The 20,300-nt window shown below is 38.7% G+C and overlaps 1 protein-coding gene across 4 annotated transcripts; it reads right to left on the bottom strand.

The window, feature by feature from the left end:
• Positions 1-3,005: 3,005 nt before the first annotated feature.
• Positions 3,006-19,692, bottom strand: LOC114464417 (CCR4-NOT transcription complex subunit 2-like). Of its 4 annotated transcripts, none has more exons than XM_028448569.1 (15): positions 19,560-19,692; positions 16,869-17,069; positions 14,031-14,103; positions 13,611-13,758; positions 11,958-12,161; positions 10,711-10,790; positions 10,508-10,633; positions 6,245-6,375; positions 6,060-6,180; positions 5,290-5,446; positions 5,125-5,186; positions 5,015-5,064; positions 4,847-4,947; positions 4,564-4,708; positions 3,006-4,057 (listed from the first exon to the last, which is right to left on the bottom strand). In XM_028448569.1, exons 2-15 carry the CDS (start codon positions 17,046-17,048, stop codon positions 3,971-3,973), a joined length of 1,665 nt encoding a protein of 554 aa, XP_028304370.1. In that variant the 5' UTR covers positions 17,049-17,069; positions 19,560-19,692; the 3' UTR covers positions 3,006-3,970. The 4 variants fall into 4 exon arrangements, with proteins under 4 accessions (XP_028304370.1, XP_028304372.1, XP_028304373.1 ...); XM_028448571.1 differs by having other exon boundaries at positions 16,869-17,008; positions 19,560-19,651; XM_028448572.1 differs by lacking the exon at positions 19,560-19,692 and adding an exon at positions 19,331-19,517 and having other exon boundaries at positions 16,869-17,008.
• Positions 19,693-20,300: the final 608 nt, after the last annotated feature.

Below are 20,300 nucleotides of genomic sequence, written 5' to 3'. Positions count from 1 at the left end.
AAAATTGATTTAAACATTTTTTGGATTAATACTATAATTGTGTGAAGAAACATTGCGATATATCGCCAAATCCATTTTTTTTGTACACCCTTAGTAGAAACACGTAGTCGGGTTACATCGCCCTCTAGTGGCTGAGGCCAACATGACACTAGCAACGTTTGGAGTCAATACCAACATGTTTCTCTAAATTGTATTTGTTCCATTCTCAGCGATTAGTGCACGTTTAACACTAACTGCTGGGATTTAAAGTCATATTTCTGTTAAAGCTGTGATGTAATCATGCCTCAAGGGGATCGCCATGGTTACAGACCAAACATAGAGATTACAACCAAGCGATCTGATAGCATTTCCTCTGAACATTTATGACAAAAAAAAAATGACAGAAAATACAGAAAAACAACACAAATCAATCAACAACAGACACATTAACGTCGTGGTTCAACCAGCGTCATTGTCGTGTTCCCATAGCAACAATTTTGAGCAGGTGACCTAGCGCAGGGATCGGCAACTTTTATCACAGTGGGACCGTAAAAATTTAATTTTCTGATATAAGAATCACATGATCAACATTTATTTTAGTATTTATATAAAGCTGATGGATGAGCAGTGATAATGAAAAAACAATGGCTTTGTGTTTTTGTTCTGTATTTTTTTCTCTTATTTTGTGTGTTTTTGTGTTGCTTTTGTATGTTGTATAAGTCATTTTGCGTATAAGAAAATTAAAAACTAAAATAAGAAAAAAGAGAGAAAAGTAATTTTTTTTTGTATAAAAAAGTAAAAATAAAAAAAGAAAGAAAAGTTGTTCTGTGTATAAAAAAGTTTAAAAAATAAGAGAAATACATTTGTCTTATTCTTTGTCTTGTTTTTTTGGATTACAGTTGTACTTTTTGTTTTCCTTTTATGCTTTTTTACCAAAAAAAAAAAAAAAAAAAAAATTATGTGTTTTTGGTCATTTTCTGCTTTTTCTTCTGGGGCCACACCAAATATGACCAAGAGCCACAAGTGGCCCCCGGGCCACCAGTTGCCTATGTCTGTTCTAGTGTTTCTATGACTGTCGTGAGCTCATCAGCTCAGAGAAAAACGATGCTAATCAGAGCACAGATTATTATCATCTCTGCAGATCAAAAAATTACAAATAAAACACGTCACGTGCTCAGCAGAGACAACATTAATGTTCTCACTGTGGGAAAATAGAAATACAATAGAAAGGCATGGAAATAAAGTCTCCTTTATTTATTTAGATGGAACCAAATAAATAAATAAAGATGCTGCTTACCAAAGAAGAACAACATTTTTCCAAAATAAAGAAGATTCCAAACAACTCACAACGATCTGACGCGGATTATTTCATCCAATCAGATCCACATGTGGCTCTCAAAGCACTACTGCAGTACACCTATGAAACAAATCATAATGATGTAGAAAATGTACAGAAGTACGAAGCAATTCTGGAACTATTTGTCAGATTGGTTAAAAAAAGATTTAATGAAACGTAACAGCTATTAAGTCAACTACCTAAATGTTTTTATTATTATGTGTATGTACAGTATCTTCTCAGTGTTATTTAGATGTGTCATTTTAATTTCCTTGTTTTTATGTTGTATAATGTCTGTATTCTTGAAGGAATCTGTTCATGTTAAACATTGAAATATGTAATATTTGCCCTGACTGGTTTCTATATTTTGTTTGCAATAAAGTTATTTTTTAAATGTATGGAAGCGAAACATTGAAATATCTAAACCAATGCATGCATTCAATGAATGCATTGATTTATGATTAGAACTCTGACTTTAGGTATTTCATATTATTTTCAACTTTTAATATATATATATATATATATATATTGTAACTGTTTAGTCTGGAAAAATTATATTTTTCTATCGAAATCTTTAATTTTGATGCCAGATTTTTAATTTGACTAATTAAAGTTGAAAGAAAATGTACGGAAGTAAATTAGGATCATTGAAAAAAACAGACAAACAAACAAGCAAAAAAACACGTTTTTTCATCTATTGTTTGTTGCCTTTTTGTTGATTTTTATTTATTTTTCCATCTTTTTTAAAATTTTGCTTCTTTTTCCGTTATTTTGAAAAGCATGTTAAGCTCCTCCCACTCTGGCTACAGGTGGGCGTGGCTAGAAAACAAATCTGATCATAATCTACAAACATAAAACCAATTTATTATCACCACTGTAATAATAGATGAATTTAAAATCCCTCGAAATCTACTTAATCAAAACTCCGCCCACTGTCCACCTGTAACAAGAGAGGGAGGAGCTTGTAGGTATTCGACATGAAAACACAAAAAAATAACTTGTTAAAACTAGAAAACATTGCATTGCCACGACAATGTAAGTAGGAATGTGAAAAAGAATGACCTCACAGCGCCCCCAGTGGTCACTGCTGGGAAATAATACATAATCCACAAATTATCGGAATTTTTCCACTTTGGGAAGAAAAAAGCTCTGAATAAAGTCCAATGGCAGCTCAGACTTTACATATGATCAATTTTACGTAGTTTTAATACTTTGAATGATGACAGATTTAATGACACTGTGATTTATTGGAGATTAAAAAATGAGTTTTTCATGATATAAAAACGCCTTAATGGCTTTTAATATTTAAACACACAATAATTAACTCTGTAAAGCCATGAAAGCTTGTTTGTTGAGTTTAATAATTATTTAGAGTTTAATTATTTCAGCATTTGTTTTCATGCTCAACACAACAAAATATCAGAATTAATGTTGGAAAAAAAATGCTTCGACATCAGCAGAGTTTGTTTCATTAGCAGAATATTTATTATTTTCTTCTTTTCCTATGAAAACACCGGAAATATGAACGTTACATTCATACCTACGTGAAAACATTAGCTGCCATTTTTAACAAAAACAGCGGGAACTCCCTCCTCCTCACAGGTCACGTGTCTGTGGGCGTGTCCTTGGCTGGTTGCTGCTGCGCTGTGATTGGACGGCTGTCCGTACCCCCTGTGGTTGCCAGGTTGGGGTTCGTTTTCCCTCCACTTCTTCGAACGGTTTACATTAAAATAGCTTTTTAGCTAACGTTCACATCTGTGCGCTAAACACGAAGCAGCACAACATCTGGAAATTATTTTTACTGTAGTTTAATGACATTTTTGATCAAGACTCCCATAAAAAAACAGGTTTAATAAATAAAATAAAACCAAAATGTTAATATTAGTTAAGGAAATGTTAGACTAGCATAAGTTTTATCCACAAAACCTGAAAATCCTGAGATAATAATTCAGAATTAGAGGTGTTGTAGTTCCTCAAATTTTAATTGATTCAAAGGTTATGTAAAGGTTTTTTTTTTTTTATAAAGGCCTGTCATTGGTTCAGATGTGATCATATGATCAATAGATTTGTGGTATTCAGCGCACAGATGGAAGTGTTGGGTCGGACATCGTTGGGATGGAAATAGACCAGAGAGGAAAAAAAAGACAAAGGATGAAAAGATTAAAGTTAGAAACAAAGGAGAGAAAGTATGTGTGGAATGTAAAACTTTAAATATTTCTCAAAAAGTTGAACGTAAACGTGAAAGAAAAGGTGAGGATAAAGAAAAAGGTGTTTTCTTTTCTCTTTTATTATGAAACAGTGCTACAATGTACATGGCGTGTTCTCCCTGACCGTCCTGCGTCTGATCCCGTGTTCTGGTAAAAATAAGGAAACCTATCCTTGATGTCTGTCGGGAGAAGGAAACACATCAGGTGTGTGTGTGTTTTATAAAAGCATTGATGTGTGTGTGTTTTTCTGCTGATGGACCAAACCAAACATGGAGGAGGTGCAAAAAAATAAAAACCATGAAACAAAAGTTAAAAGTTGAAATCAGGTCTGTTTCCACAGGTTTGACCACCTGCTCTGTCCTGCATCCTGATTGGCCAGATTAAGAGTGTGGAGGCGGGGAATCCCTAAAAAAAGGAGCCCATGAAGATTGACGGCAGGCGGAGCCAATCAGAAGGCCTGCTGGGCGGGGTTATAGTTGTAGGTCGATGGGACGTGAGGTCGTTCTTCTAATTTATCGTATTCAAGATGGAACTCCTGCAAAAACACGCACACGCACACACACATCAATCTGTGCTCATCGAGTTTCCCATCCTGATACCACATATATTGATTTTTATTGATCTTGTAAATGGAAACTTAAAAACAGTTTAAAATATAATAAATTAACATCAATAAATAAAACAGTATCTTCATCTTCAAATTCTTACACATCTCAGTTTATATGAACACAATGTTTATAAAGAAGATTTTTATAGTTAATGTATATGAAAAGCTACAAAAAGTAACATGAATATGATAACACATGATCATGTGATCAACACATGCTAATTACTCATTTCTTGCCACACATAAAACATACATATTTAACCTGTACATTGGTGGTTAAATGAATCTGTTCCCACACAATTAAAATCTGTATTTTCTTCCAGAAATAGTGTTTTTGTTGGTGAATTGAATCAGCAAAAACCAATGTGATTGCAATGGAATCGCTGATAAAAGAAATCGTTACACCCCTAACAATTACACACACACACGGTTACCTTGGCGACCTTCCTCCAGTTGAGGCAGTCAAAGAAGTAGTAGGTCCCTCGTTCGTAGGCGTTCGTCTTCAGCGTTGGTTCCATTCCTGGAGCACGTGTGATCCAGACCCGCTCCTCTTTGTGGTACCGCCAGTCTCTGTTAAACCTACACACACACGCACGCACGCACGCACACGCACACGCACACGCACACACACGCACACGCACACACACACACACACACACACACACACACTAATGCTGTTAGAACAGTTCAGTGCTGGTGGACTAATCAGTGACTCACAGTTCCACAGCAGCCAGCAGCTGTAGCAGGTCTCCTCCATTCATGTAGTAAAGGTAAAAAAGCAGATCCTCTCCGTACCGAGACAGCTTGATGGCAGCTAACTGCAGAGAGCAGAGGTCAGGTTAGCGGCTGAGTGACGGCTGTGGGAGGACGGACACGCCTACGCACCTTGTCCCTGATGTGGATGTTGGTTAAATACTCTGAGGGAACGTGGAAGTCTGTGGGAACACGTTAGGTTTAATATAGCTTCACTGTGTGTGTGTGTGTGTGTAACTCACCGATGTCCTGCGGCCGACACGGTGCCGACGCCCAAGGAGACGCAAACTTAGGATAAAGATTCCTGACAAACAACAACATTCATTATTCACAAATAAAACCATTTATGGAGTGAGAGAAACACACAGAGTGGGATTCAAACCCACAACCCTCAGTGCTGTACGCACTCTGGTGAGTTGAGGTTGAGGCCCAGCGTGGTCAGGTCAGAGCCCAGCGCCAGGTGAACCATCCCTGGGTCTGTTTCTGCCGCTCTGATGAACGTCAACAGGCCAATCATTCCAAACTGGTCCGTTACCATGCCAATGGGAATGTTGGTGACCCGCCCTGAGGAGAGAACATGCAAACATCATTTTAACTCAGGATGTCCTAGTCCGAGAACAAAGTCATATAACAGTCAATAATGGTAATGGTATTATTATTTTTATAAATATTATGGATCAACATCTAAAGTCTCTGATATAATAAATATAGTTTTTATTTATCTTATTCTTCAGCGTCCAGCATTTATTTATGTATTTATTTGTTTGTATGTCTGTTAGGATTAGCTCAAAAGTACTGATTGGATTTTGACTAAATTTGATTAAAGTTTAATGTGTGTTTATATATTGTGATCTACTGTATGTTTTTATAGGGATGTCCCGATACAACTTTCTCACTTTCGATATGATACCGATATTGCAGCTTTGCATATCGGCCGATACTGATATTGATCTGATACAATATCAGTATGAATCATACATACTTTTATAACTCATTTTGTAATGTGGAATGTTAGAAAAGGTTTGATCATGTGATGTTAGTCAAACACAGAACAATACTAACAGTAGTTACTGTGTTACAGTGTGAACCACAGTCATCTATAGATAGACGTGCTGGAGCTGAACATTTTATCAGAGCGTTTTCGTGTGTGTGTGTGTGTGTTCGTGTGAGGACTCACCATCAGGAAGCACCTGGATGCCTTTCTTCTGCTGGTTGTTGTTGCTAGGGGCGGAGCTCTTATCACCGGGGAACTTTGGACCGTCTGTGCTGGAGCTGGACTTTCCCGATGAGTTCAGGTTCTGGAGAAAAGATGGAGAGGATCAGACGAAGGGTTGGACGAGAACACAGGGACGCATTACGGACCGTTTTACTGTCATCGTTGGTGCTGCTGGAGTCTTTAGTTTGGTAGTTTGGTCCGGGCAGTGCGGGAAAGTCCTCATTATGGATGGAGAAGTCCTGGGACTGCTCACTGGACGGCTTGGTTACCATGCCGACTGGAAACATAATCACATTAAGTTTGTTGACGTCACATGAAGCGTTTCACTGGAAGATCTAAACTCTCAAAACTCTCAGATTTCAATTTCTCTGATACTATGGTGAATTGGGTGGAATCTTATCTGCGTGGTCGTATTCAGTGTTAAGTCTGAGCCACTTACGATTGCTACTGGAGTACCACAGGGATCAATTTTAGGTCCCCTTTTGTTCAGCCTTTGCATTAACCGTCTGCCCCGAAGTCCAGTGCATAATGTACGCAGACGATATGGTCCTATTTTGTCATGGTTGCTCCAAAGATCTTGTTGCAGTTAAACTAACCAAATTAAAGATTAAGATTAAAGATTAAATTGGGGCTTTCGCCTTTAATTGGCATGGAATGTTATTACATTAATGGAATTTGTCCTCTGCATTTAACTCATCCCTGAGGATGGTTATTCCAGAGTCTGGGAGCTACAGCCTGGAACGCCAGGTCTCCTCTGGTTTTAAATTTAGTTTTTGGGGTCTTTAGGAGACCCTAACCTGAAGACCGAAGGCATCGCCCTGATGAGTAGGGGCACAACAAGTCTGAGATATATTTAGGGGCCTGACCATGTAATGCTCAGAACGTGAGAACTAATATTTTATATTCTATGCGAAGCTTAACTAGAAGCCAGTGCAGAGTAGCAAGAATGGGGGTGATGTGGGATGTTCTAGAAGTACCAGTTAAAAGTCTGACAGCAGCGTCTGAATGATTTTTAGTTATTTTAATTATAGTCTAACAAGCTGGTCCCAAGCTAATCAGAGTACTTTTATATAAGCAAGTTATCAAAGTAATGGACAAAAAACAAAAATATTACCATCACTGGTTCTGGTTCTGTTTTTTAAATTGTCCAGATATTCACAAATTTACAAATCTATGCTTGATGTACAAAGCAACACATAGTTTGGCTCCTGTCATCTGATTGGTCAGAGGAACAGTGGTGAACAGGTCACTAGAGGCTCTGTGAGAGGTGACTGTGTTCAGTCAGTCCGTCTGGTCCGTTAGAGGAACCAGAGACTGTTAAACAGCAGGGCTTTTACAAACCACCTGCTGGTGAACACTTACATCTGCCATCATTAAAGGGCCCATGTTATGCTAAATCAACTTTTCTGTACTTTAAACATAAAGTGTTATTAGGGTTTCATACACATGATCAAAGTGTTTTTTTTCATTGATTCCATCAATCGCTAGAGGGTGATTTGCTCCTTTCTTACTACAGGTCGAGCCCAAACACCTCACTACAATATGATGCCAAGTTCCCATTTTGATGATGAATTTGACGGAGCACTGACCTGGAGAAGCCACGCCTCTAAGAAGCTTTCAGCCATGATTGACGTGTAAACAGACACACCCACAAAGGTGAGCTATGTGTGTATTTTCTACAGTCTATGTATGTGCCGCCCCCACGCTCTGTCTCATGTTGATGTGTTCTTTGCTGCAACTACCAAGTTCAATTCCTTGTATTGTTCTAAACCAGAGGTCTCATTCTTGCGGCCCACGGGACAATGTGAAAATGTAATGTTAGTGCGGCCCATGTGTTTTATACTGTATTGTAATGACGTGACTCGAGCCGTTATCAAAGGTTTATCAGCCTTTAATGGAAGTCGTTAAAACGTAATGTACCCTGTTACAATATGAATGGCACTTTACAGCATTGTGCGTTGATGATGTCACCAAGGGAAGCACACCTCCGATGGAGCCGCCCACCCAGCCAGCTCGCACCTGCCGTCCCGCTTCCGAGGCTGGGGGCTCATAGTGGACCTACCCACCTCGGTTATACTCAACAAAACATCACTGATTCCATGGGGTTATTATAGAAAATAAAAGCCTCTGTGGCTGCGTCCCATGGTTTATATCAGCTATAATTGGCTAATGTCCCACTGTCCCGACGGATAGTAAACGCCCCACTGGCAATCGCCTTTTTTCTGCTCTCTATCTCGGTACTTTCTACCATCTACAAATGTCACGATGTTCATGTCATCACAAAATACATGAACACTGAGCACAAAAAAAAAGACCATTTCTGCCGAGTGGTTCATTATCCGCCTTGTTGTTGTCAAAAGAAAAAGCAGAAATGACGTTCTCCGTGCGTCTGGTTGGCTCAACACGTGACTTTGAGGAGAACGACAGCTGACATTATCTCATGTTATGTATGTTGCATTCATGTTCAGGGCAGTTCATGTTCAGAAGAACCCATTGAAATTAAAGAATTGTTAGTAATAACGTTTATGAAGATTTAATTTTTTTACCAAAGTTTTTTGTGGAATCCCGGAAATTAAAGTTAGGGTAGGTAATTTTCTCCAGATACACTTTTTAAATTGTCTTATGTTCTCTGAAAAAGGTACAAAGAAAATCCATCAACTGTAGCAGCACCTGTAATAACCGCTGACAGAGTTAAAACAGAGTTTTTGGTCGTGTTTTTAACATATATAATGATAAACTTTATAGTTTACTTACTTCTGAATGAGACAACGACGATTCTACACAATACAAGTGATGAGCTGATAGGGTTGGGCATCATTTATATTTTACCGATTCTGATTCCGATTCTCAATTTCGATTCCTGTTCTAAACGATGCTCGATTCTGATTCTTTGAGTTGTGCAGGTTAAAGAACTGTTAGTAATGCTGTTTATGAAGATTAAATTTTTTTAACCAAAGTTTTTCTGTGGAATACCTGATGCGGCCCAGCCTCACCCAGACTCTGCCTACTGTGACCCTCAGGTAATTTGAGTTAGAGACCCCTGCTCTTAACTGTACCTGGCCAATAAAATGATTCTGATTCTTCTGATTCTGATGAGCTCAGCTACGAAATGGGTGGGAGGAGGGCGGGCCGTCCTCTGGTCCTACGTCACCGTGTGGGTAGGACGCAAAGCAGCCTGTTTGTGTAGGGCTGGTCAGAAAGTGACTTTTCAGAGGCTAAAACTCTGGAAAACAGGCGAGTTTGGGAAAATAAACATCAAATAATGTTTTTGGGGTTCTTAGAACAAATGGAGATGAGTGAAAAATGGGTCCTTTAGAGGTACAGTCTGCAACTCTTGTAAAAGTAACTTTTTTTCATATTTGCTAAAGCAAAACTGGAGCGCCGTCTTTTTTACAGTGTATGATGTGGAGGAGTAAAAGATGGAATTGGTGACTTTTCTGCTTGAAAGGTAATTACTGCTGCTTTATTTACATTATGTTTGATTTGTAATTGTTACACTAGAGGGCCTTTGGAAAGTTTGGAGGCAGGGCAAGAGAGCAGCGGAGGGAGGGAGGGAGGGATCTGAGAGTTGCGGACTGCACCATTAACTGTGAGCTTTTGTGTTTGTATGCTTTGTATATCTTGTAAATAGTGTTTTTTGTTTTGTTTTTTCCTATTGTGTCAACTTATTGTTACGTTGTCTTGATTTGTCTTTTCTATTATGTATTTTTGTCATGTTAATATTTGTTAATGTATTTTATTTCCTTTTTTAACATCATGGCCAGAGGACTACACACAAAAATAGCCTCCTTGGCTAGTTCTGTCTTTTTTACTCATGTTTAATCATGTGTTTTATTAAATTGCACTGCCCCCTATTGTAATGAAAATAAACTGAAACTAAACTGAAAACATGCAGGTGGGAGGGGGCGGTTTGACACTGTGAATAACAGAAGTAATTTAGCAAGAAACATTTGAAAAAAATAAAAATCAGTGAGCGCAGATATACTAAGTTACTATGTTTTGGTATCTTTTAATGCATTTAAAATAAATGTCTGTGTGATTCACATTTCTTTACTTTGTTAATTATTAAAGATAGATTAAACCAAAGCTGGATGGACATTTTATTTTGTTACAATTTTTAAACAGTAAAGACACTTTAAAGGTATAAAAATTGAGATTTCCTGATCAGATCAGAACAAACATCAACCTGAAAGCTTTTAGATATTTGATCAGACAGTCTAAACTGAAATTAATCGAATTTGCATTGATTTTTTCCAGTCTTTTGCATATTCCATTCAAAATGCTAAATCTGGCGTTAACTTTTTAAGAACAAGTCTTAATTTGATGTTGTCCCCTGGCTTTAATGTGTTCAGACTAGTTTCAGGACATCTCTAAAATAAACCAGTTTAATAAAAAACTGTGTGACTCACCGTACGGAGCCCGACCGGCCAGCGGGTTGAGCAGCGGCGTGGGATTCGACCCTCCGTCCCTCCGACTCCTGTCGGCCAACGCAGGAAAATCGGAAAGGTCCAGCCCCGTCACGTTCTCACTGCCATCTGAAACAAACGGGTTTTATTTTGGCGGGAGGAAAACACTGACACTTCCTGCGACAGAGGCGTGTTATTAGTCCCACCTGTGCCGTTAAAGATGTTGTTGGAGAGAGAGTTGTTCATGTTGAAGCCTGGATTCCTGTTCACACCAAACCCCGACATACTGACACACGCACGCGCACACGCACACGCACGCGCACACGCACACACACAAACCACTACTTGGTTAAAACCAGTTACACATCAACAAAGTGAACCAATTCTAGTTCCTCCATCAGATCCACCCTAAGTTCTACAAACACAGGTACAGAGATGAACCTGTAGCAATGATTATGAACTGGAAACTCAACTAAAGCTAACTATGCTAAGCTAACACATCGACACACAGACTGGGGTTAGAGCTAATGCTAACCACTCCATATAAGGAATAAACCAAATAAAAAAAACACGTCTTACTGTCATAAAACCACAGATTTGTTTATGGTCAGATTTAACACTTGTATAGAAGAATAAAAGCTAAACATGTCATACGTTGTGTGAAATAAATGTTAGCATAAATATTAATGTCATTATTCATCCGTCTAAACTTGTGAAACGCAATATTTTTAATTATATTGTTATCTCGATATCAATCATAACTTTATGTAACTCATTATCAGATAAATGATTCATCAGCAGTAAAAACACTAACAACGTTATTTGTGATTTTCATGTGCTTTTTTTTTTTAGAAAATAATTCATTTTAAGTGAGGAAATAAATGAATTACATACAATAACACTAATAGGCTGATCCACATGCACTAATATATTCATAAAATATTAGCTCATGAACTCTATGAGTCAGCAGTTATTGTAGCCTTTTATAATGTGTCTAATGTTAATGTATTAACATTTATTTGTGTTTGTAAAGAACCTGTTTACACTTTAAGTTGGGAATTGTTTTTACTTATTTATAGTTTTTTTATTTATCGTGATGTTTATTGTTATTGTGATAAATACCAGAAATGATCAGGATAATTTTTTTTAGTCCATATCGCCCATCCCTAGTATCCGTGTTAGCTGATGACCAGCTAACACTCAGACTCAGTCACCAGTTAACACGATCACCAGCTGCTTTAGAACACCACTGGACTCAATAATAACCAGTATTACGTCTCCGTGTTTCTCTGTCAGCTAATGCCAACTAGTCAGTACTCAATGGCTGTCTGTTACTGAGGGGGCGGGGCTTCCTGTATGGTGTCAGATGTGTTCAACCTATGAGGAAGTAGCTAATGGTCACAGGGACGCTGTGATTGGTTCAAATCGTGTCAAAAAGTTGTTGTTCCCTCACCTGTTGATGGTGAACGGTTGCCGTGAGTGCTGAGCTTTGGGCATCCCGATGATGCTGGGGGAGGAGCGGCTAGGGCTGGACATGCCCCCACTCCTCCCCCCACCCACCCCTCGCTCTCCTCCAATCCCTACGACCTGCGCTGAAGGACCGCCCACCTGCTGGCTGTGGTTCATCACGGCTCTGCTGCTCATGGGGAGAATCCCTCTACAAGCACACACACATGCATGCAACAACGCACACACACAATTAATAAATACACTCATCACAGAACTACTGGATAATACATACTTTAACATTTAACTCATCTATCAGAGGATTTGTTGCTAATTTAATTAGCATTAGCATGATATAGCACCACTACAATGATCAAATCATTGACTTTGTGGTATTAAATGTTCCTGTAGTGACTATAACTGTAAAAATCATTGATAATATTAGAGGCTTAGTTGATTATTGCAGTCACGAGGAGGAAAAACAGTCACTGCCATAATAATGACTTAACTATTCCTTATAAACAGACACATATCTGATTATACGAAACATTTAAGTCATTATTATAAAAGAAAACATGATGAACACAATCACTGCCATTATGTTCACCTCAGAGGCTCATAGTGGAGTCGCTACGTAGCGTTAGCGCTGCCTATGTGCACAGCGTCTCCGTGAGGCAATATTGTAAAAAATGTTTCATATCGCAATTTATTTTTTGAAAACTCATGATCATGAATTCATCACAAATTTTTCCACTATTTTGAAAGTTATTTATCAGTGAAACAAAGCAATGATTCATTTTAAAATCAGCCCCAAAATTTAAAAAGTCAGCGCACTCTTTAATGTAGGTTAGCCACTTAGCTAACTGTTCTAGTACGATTAACATCAAACACAAATGTTGACATGCAACACTTTCATTTCTTTTAGTTACACGCTCGTTTTCTTTTGCTTAATCCTAAATTAAAAACTTAAACAGCATTAAAGTAAAGGGGCAAACAAACTACACAACAACACACAGTGTAGTGACTTCAGTTTGTTGCTGAGGTAACACTTAAAATCCTACTTTGAGCTCCACATTCACCACAGTTTGGTTTCCCAAAATCATCAAGGTGTCATTTCTTCTCAGATGAATATTCAAAAACGTACAAATCATTTAATTAGAAATTGAAGTACCAAAAACGCACCGTCATCATGGAAATAAAGAAGTGTAAGTGTTTTGACTGGGTAGTTTTCTTTTGTTGTGTGGAACCAAACGTTACACTTTTAATTATGTAGCAGTAGAATGACACACTATGAAAAGATCTTTGTTTTATCCCATCAAACGTGTGCATGAGCTACTATGATGTCATTGGTTACCTGCTGGGTGATGGAGGCGTGTGCATGAGCTACTATGATGTCATTGGTTACCTGCTGGGTGATGGAGGCGTGTGCATGAGCTACTATGATGTCATTGGTTACCTGCTGGGTGATGGAGGCGTGTGCATGAGCTACTATGATGTCATTGGTTACCTGCTGGGTGATGGAGGCGTGTGCATGAGCTACTATGATGTCATTGGTTACCTGCTGGGTGATGGAGGCGTGTGCATGAGCTACTATGATGTCATTGGTTACCTGCTGGGTGATGGAGGCGTGTGCATGAGCTACTATGATGTCATTGGTTACCTGCTGGGTGATGGAGGCGTGTGCATGGAGCTGCTGTTGGCTGTGTTGGTGTGAGCTGAGAGCTGCCCTCCTGATTGGCTGAGGCCACTTCTACTGAGCTGTGATGCATTACTGCTGCTCATCCCACGCATGGGGAAGCCCAACGCACCTGACACACACACACACACACACACACACACACACACACACACACACACACACACACACACACACACACACACACACACACACACACACACACACACACACACACACACACACACACACACACACACACACACACACACACACACACACACACACACACACACACACGCGAAATCATTTCTGATCAAATGTTTATTAGGTTTTATTCATCCAACGTTGTGTTGGATGTGTTTGTTCCATCCAACATTAGTCTGAGTTAAATTATCTACTCACTCTGTGGACCATACAAACTCGCCCCAAGCTGTGAAAGCTGCCCCGACGAAGACGAGGAGGAGGAAGTCAACATCTACAAAGAGACGCACAAACACAAGTTTACACAACAACACAATGTAACTGTGGTCAATACAGTGTTTTTATACGTCTGTAACAGATCTATTCTATTAATCTATCTAATCTATTCTTTATACGTCTGTGACAGATCTATTCTTATACGTCTGTGACAGATCTATTCTTTAAACGTCTGTGACAGATCTATTCTTTAAACGTCTGTGACAGATCTATTCTTTAAACGTCTGTGACAGATCTATTCTTTAAACATCTGTGACAGAACTATTCTTTATACATCTGTGACAGATATATTCATCAAACGTCTGTGACAGATCTATTCTATTAATCTATTCTTTATACGTCTGTGACAGATCTATTCTTATACGTCTGTGACAGATCTATTCTTATACGTCTGTGACAGATCTATTCTCGTACGTCTGTGACAGATCTATTCTCATACGTCTGTGACAGATCTATTCTCATACGTCTGTGACAGATCTATTCTTATAAGTCTGTGACAGATCTATTCTCATACGTCTGTGACAGATCTATTCTCATACGTCTGTGACAGATCTATTCTCATACGTCTGTGACAGATCTATTCTCATACGTCTGTGACAGATCTATTCTCATACGTCTGTGACAGATCTATTCTCATATGTCTGTGACAGATCTATTCTCATATGTCTGTGACAGATCTATTCTCATACGTCTGTGACAGATCTATTCTCATACGTCTGTGACAGATCTATTCTCATACGTCTGTGACAGATCTATTCTCATACGTCTGTGACAGATCTATTCTCATACGTCTGTGACAGATCTATTCTCATACGTCTGTGACAGATCTATTCTTATACGTCTGTGACAGATCTATTCTTATACGTCTGTGACAGATCTATTCTTATATACGTCTGTGAAAGATCTATTCTTGTACGTCTGTGACAGATCTATTCTCGTACGTCTGTGACAGATCTATTCTCGTACGTCTGTGACAGATCTATTCTCATACGTCTGTGACAGATCTATTCTCATACGTCTGTGACAGATCTATTCTCATACGTCTGTGACAGATCTATTCTCATACGTCTGTGACAGATCTATTCTCATACGTCTGTGACAGATCTATTCTCATACGTCTGTGACAGATCTATTCTTTAAACGTCTGTGACAGATCTATTCTTATACGTCTGTGACAGATCTATTCTTATACGTCTGTGACAGATCTATTCTTATACGTCTGTGACAGATCTATTCTTATACGTCTGTGACAGATCTATTCTCATACGTCTGTGACAGATCTATTCTTATACGTCTGTGACAGATCTATTCTTATACGTCTGTGACAGATCTATTCTTATACGTCTGTGACATATATATTCCTCATACGTCTGTGACTGATAACTGATATCTGATTAGATTGATCACTTATTGATTAACTATTGCTATAAATGAAAAAGACAAATCTATAAAAGACTTCAGAGGTTTATTCCATAAAGTAGGTTATGTTCAAACTCTGAGTATGTTACCATGGCAACATTGTCCGTGAACTAAACCTGGTCACTGGCAGGTTTTATCAAAGAAACCCTGGGTTTCTACCTGGCTCCGCCCACCTGAACACTTTAATAAACCTTAACACTTTTCTCTGAAACATATTAGTAACATCACACACCACAGACGTGTTCACATCATTACTAATGTTGTGTTGATTTATGTTTTTTTTTGTGTGCAAACAGTAGTTTTCTTTATAACATTGTGGATGTAGGTTGAGGTTGATCTACATTAAAACATCTACTGACGTCTGTAGTAAAGTTCACTGAATACAAATCTGTAGATAATATAAAGGAGGAGATGATCATTTAAATTAATACACTTTTAAGGCTCGATTATTGTTTTATATTGTTATACAGTTAAATCTGTAGATCATACATCTTTGAAGATATGATGGAGCAGTGAATTGTGACGATGCGCATGGAAGCGATGGGTCGTGGGTTCACGTCCCGCTTCAGTGTTTTTTATGACATTTTTTAGGACGTTGAGATGACTCTGGCGACAATATTACATTAAAAATCAATATAAATGATTCAATATCAAGCGGCATTTACTGTCTTAATATCCAGTGTAACAGGAGGACTCTATGCAGACATCCTATGATGCTGACACGTCTCCTCAGACACATATTAGCAACGTTAAACACATTACTCATCTACGTACGTACGTCAGCGTTCAATAATCTCAATCATTTTTCACCACTCGTCACGTCACTGAAGAGATAAAGTGATGAAGTGACCAAAAAGTGTGACTAATTATGGGTGATGTAAGCCACTATAATCACTGAAGACTGAACACACCTTTAGAACAGGCTCATATTCTTCAACACTGACTTATTTCACCCATTATGGTGAATAAATCACTATTTTCCGGGTGGTTGCCATGGCAGCTCGACTCATCTTCGATCCATTGATGATGGCTTTTTATGCCGCGCGTGCACGTCAGTAACCCAAGGTTTACATACTCAGGGTTAATTAACCCACTTCATACCAGCTGTAATGGAATCCGATACCCAGAGTTTCTCATCGCGGGGAATGTTGACCCAGAGTTTATGGATAGACTCAGAGTTCGTTAACCCTCCTTTATGGAACACCCCTCTGGTGTCTACAGATTAGAGTTTATTTACTTTCTCTATAATAGAAAAGAATAAATAAAACATTTTGTGTATTTTCTGTTTTTCATCAGTTCTGTGCCGTGTGGAGCCGAGGCGTCGGGTTAATGACGCTGACTCACGTCCTTGTCTGAGCGATGCGTGGGGAACATGGACTGCTGGCTGTAGTACAGACTGGTGTCCTCCCCGTAGTCGCTCTCCACCCCTCCCTCCATGAACTTCTTCCTGTTAGCACCAAACATGCCGCGTGTCACCTGACGGACTGAACCAAAGAGAGCTGTCAGACGGCTTGACTCCTGCATCCAGACACCAGAACAATCACACTGTAAAGACACATATTAGCAACGTTAAACACACTACTCATCTACGTACGTACGTCAGCGTTCAATCATCTCAATCACAGTTTGTTCTTTAAACCAGTGGTTCTCAACCTGTTCACCCCCAAAATAAAGGTCCCAGTGAGCGGGGACCCTCCAAAATAAAGGTCCAAGAGAGCGGGGACCCTCCAAAATAAAGGTTCCAGAGAGCGGGGACCCTCCAAAATAAAGGTCCAAGAGAGCGGGGACCCTACAAAATAAAGGTCCCAGAGAGTGGGGACCCTCCAAAATAAAGGTCCCAGAGAGCGGGGACCCCCACTGAAGGTGGTTGAACACAGACATGAACATTGAAGAACAGTCATGTGGAGACAGGACCATCTATAAGGGGGAATAAAGGAGAGATTTTTGGGGTCCATCCATAAAGTCAGTAAAATGATGGTTTATTGTTCTATGAATCTGTGATAACCACATTTATTTATTCATCTGAATAATATCCACTGTTATCCAGGAACATTTATTATTATTATAGTCATCTTAAAGATGGAAATCCTGGTTTTAATCCCTAATAAAATGGTTTAAAGTGACCAAAAATGGTGGAAAATGAGGTGAAATGGGATTTTAAAAACCACAGAAATTGGTTAAAAGTTGTAAATTAGAGTGGATAAAAACAGACAGAAAAAAAGATAAAAAGGGTTCAAAGTATCATTATTGGAACAATTTGTTTAAACTGGTGAATAATGGGCATGACAAATGGTGAATGTGGTTGAATTGGCAAAAAAATAATTATGAAATATGATAAAAAGAGGTTAAAAGTGACAATAATGGGTCAACATATGTGATATTAGGTGGTGGAAAGGGTTTTTAAGTGCTGAACGAGTCTCTGAAGTGGAAGAGATGTGCAGAAAAGACAATGAAATTTGATGGAAAAGTGTCAAAAATGGGAGTAATGTAGCAAAAATACATTAAAAGGAGCAAAAACATGGCAAGAAAAAGTGACAAAAATTGGTAAAAATATGGTGAGTTTGGTGGAGTTGCAGAAAAAGGGTAAAAATAAGCAAAAATGGGCTCAAATTGTTCAGAAAATATTCTGTTTCTTGAAGGCATCTGGCGACCCCCTCCCAGTGTCTCAAGGCCCCAAATAGGGTCCTGGCCCAAAAGTTGAGAACCCCTGCTTTAAACAACTGAACTAGCATTCATCTAATCACTGTTAAAGAACATTTCTATGGTTTTAGTTGACTGACTGCGATAAAGGCAGATATATAAACATCATTGTTTGCGTTTATCTCTGTATGAAACCGTTTTATCCAACATCAGTTCTAAAAGAAGACAAACAACAAGAAGAGTTCCTCTTAAAAAGAGGGACAGAAAACAATATTTATTAACGAGCCGAAAATGAAATATGCAGGTTGTCACGCTTTGATCCATTTTAAAATTCTTTGATGAGGATCATTTATTCATTTAGTAAATCTGCATAACTTAAAGCTTCATTTTGTCACACGTGATCATAAAAAATAGTGCGTTTGTGTTATTTATGTTAATTAGAAGCATGTTTGTTTTTGGTCCAGTTATCTTCTAAAAAGGCATGATTTATTATAATTGTATAACCAAATGAAAAGGTGCAATAAAAACTGTACCAAATACTAAAATGATACGTTCATATTCGCGTTAATTCACACATATTAATAAATAAATAAAAATAAAAAAACACCTTCATTTAGCTTTGTTGATATCGAACAGACATAGTATGAAAACAAACAGAACTAACAAGTAAAAATAATAATTAACATTCACAAACTTCAGTCTGTTTAATAAGTTAATAAATGTCAAACTTGGCAGTTAATAAACAGATAAACAGGTTAGAAAAACTGTGTAAAAGCTCCAAATCAGGACCCAAACCAGTGCAAAGCTAACATCCGTTAGCATCACAGGCTACAGTTAAAGCTAATATTCAACATAATTTACGTCTGTTAACGATCATTTTATTCCTGATTTAAATGATTACATGTGTTTGTGTCAGACTTGACAAATATCACACAAACCTGATATTTGACATGTTTTATCCTCAGAAGCAAACCATGTAGCTAGCTAACTAGCAGCTAACTTCGTTGAATAGTTAAACGAAGCTTTTAGCACACATGCTAACAACAACCGCAGCTAAACGCTAGCAGCTCACTCTGCTCCTATCAGGCCCAAAAGTAACACAAGAACACCGGGAAAAGCAAGCCGGTTTGACCCAGCCTGAGCAGCCGATAAGGCCGGGGAGAGACCTGGGGCTCGGGGCGGAGCGGCGGCCGGGAGCCGGTGTTCTGGTTCGGCCTCCGGAGGTCCGACACAACAACAGAGCGCAGAGACACCGGCCGCTGTACCCTGCGGCCCGGGCACACCACAGGAACCGTGCCGGGTGTGGGTCACCGGGGGTCCTTGCCAGAGTAGTCGGTGGCCGGTACCGACGGACAGAAGAACGGCGGTAAAACGAGTTTAAAAAGAGAAACTCACCGCATCAATCCCGCACTGTGCTCCGGTCCAAGATGGCCGACATCTGCCCCACCATCAGCGAGGATGCTGGGATACCTGAGGTCACACAGCCCCGTAGAGCCCCATACAACCCTATACAACCCCACAGAGCCCTATACAGCCCCATACAGCATCACAGAGCCCTATACAGCCCTATACCGCCCCATACAACCCTATACAGCCCCATAGGGCCCCATATAGCCCCACAGAGCCCCATACAACCCTATACAGCCATATACAGCCCACACAGAGCCCAGAATAACTGATGTTTAACCCCAAATAACTAGAGTCCAAACTACATCTATTATGTATACTTTATTAACATATTTGATGACAGATGGCATATTTGTTTCATTAATGAAGACTCTTTGTGTCTTTTTACATTTGTACTTCTTACATATACGCCCTTTAACCCCCTTCTTAAGATCATTTTTAAGACATTATTTTTAAGTTTTATATGTGGTCACATGACTTCAAGCTGCTATTATTTTATCTATCTATCTATCTATCTATCTATCTATCTATCTATGATTTAAAAAAGTTTTTTGTCATCAATGCATAATAAAAAAAAAGCATTAAAATAAATAAATAAATCAATAAATGAAATAACATTTACCATATCACATGTATGTATGTGTACATATGTGTACATGTGTAGGTATTTAAATGTGTGTAAAAATACATTATTTTTATTATTGTATATTTTTATTTTGTATTATTTTT

The sequence above is a fragment of the Gouania willdenowi genome, chromosome 6 (assembly GCF_900634775.1).
Source record: "Gouania willdenowi chromosome 6, fGouWil2.1, whole genome shotgun sequence".
Classification (NCBI taxonomy): Eukaryota; Metazoa; Chordata; class Actinopteri; order Blenniiformes; family Gobiesocidae; genus Gouania; species Gouania willdenowi.
This window is presented reverse-complemented; position numbering and strand designations above follow the sequence as displayed.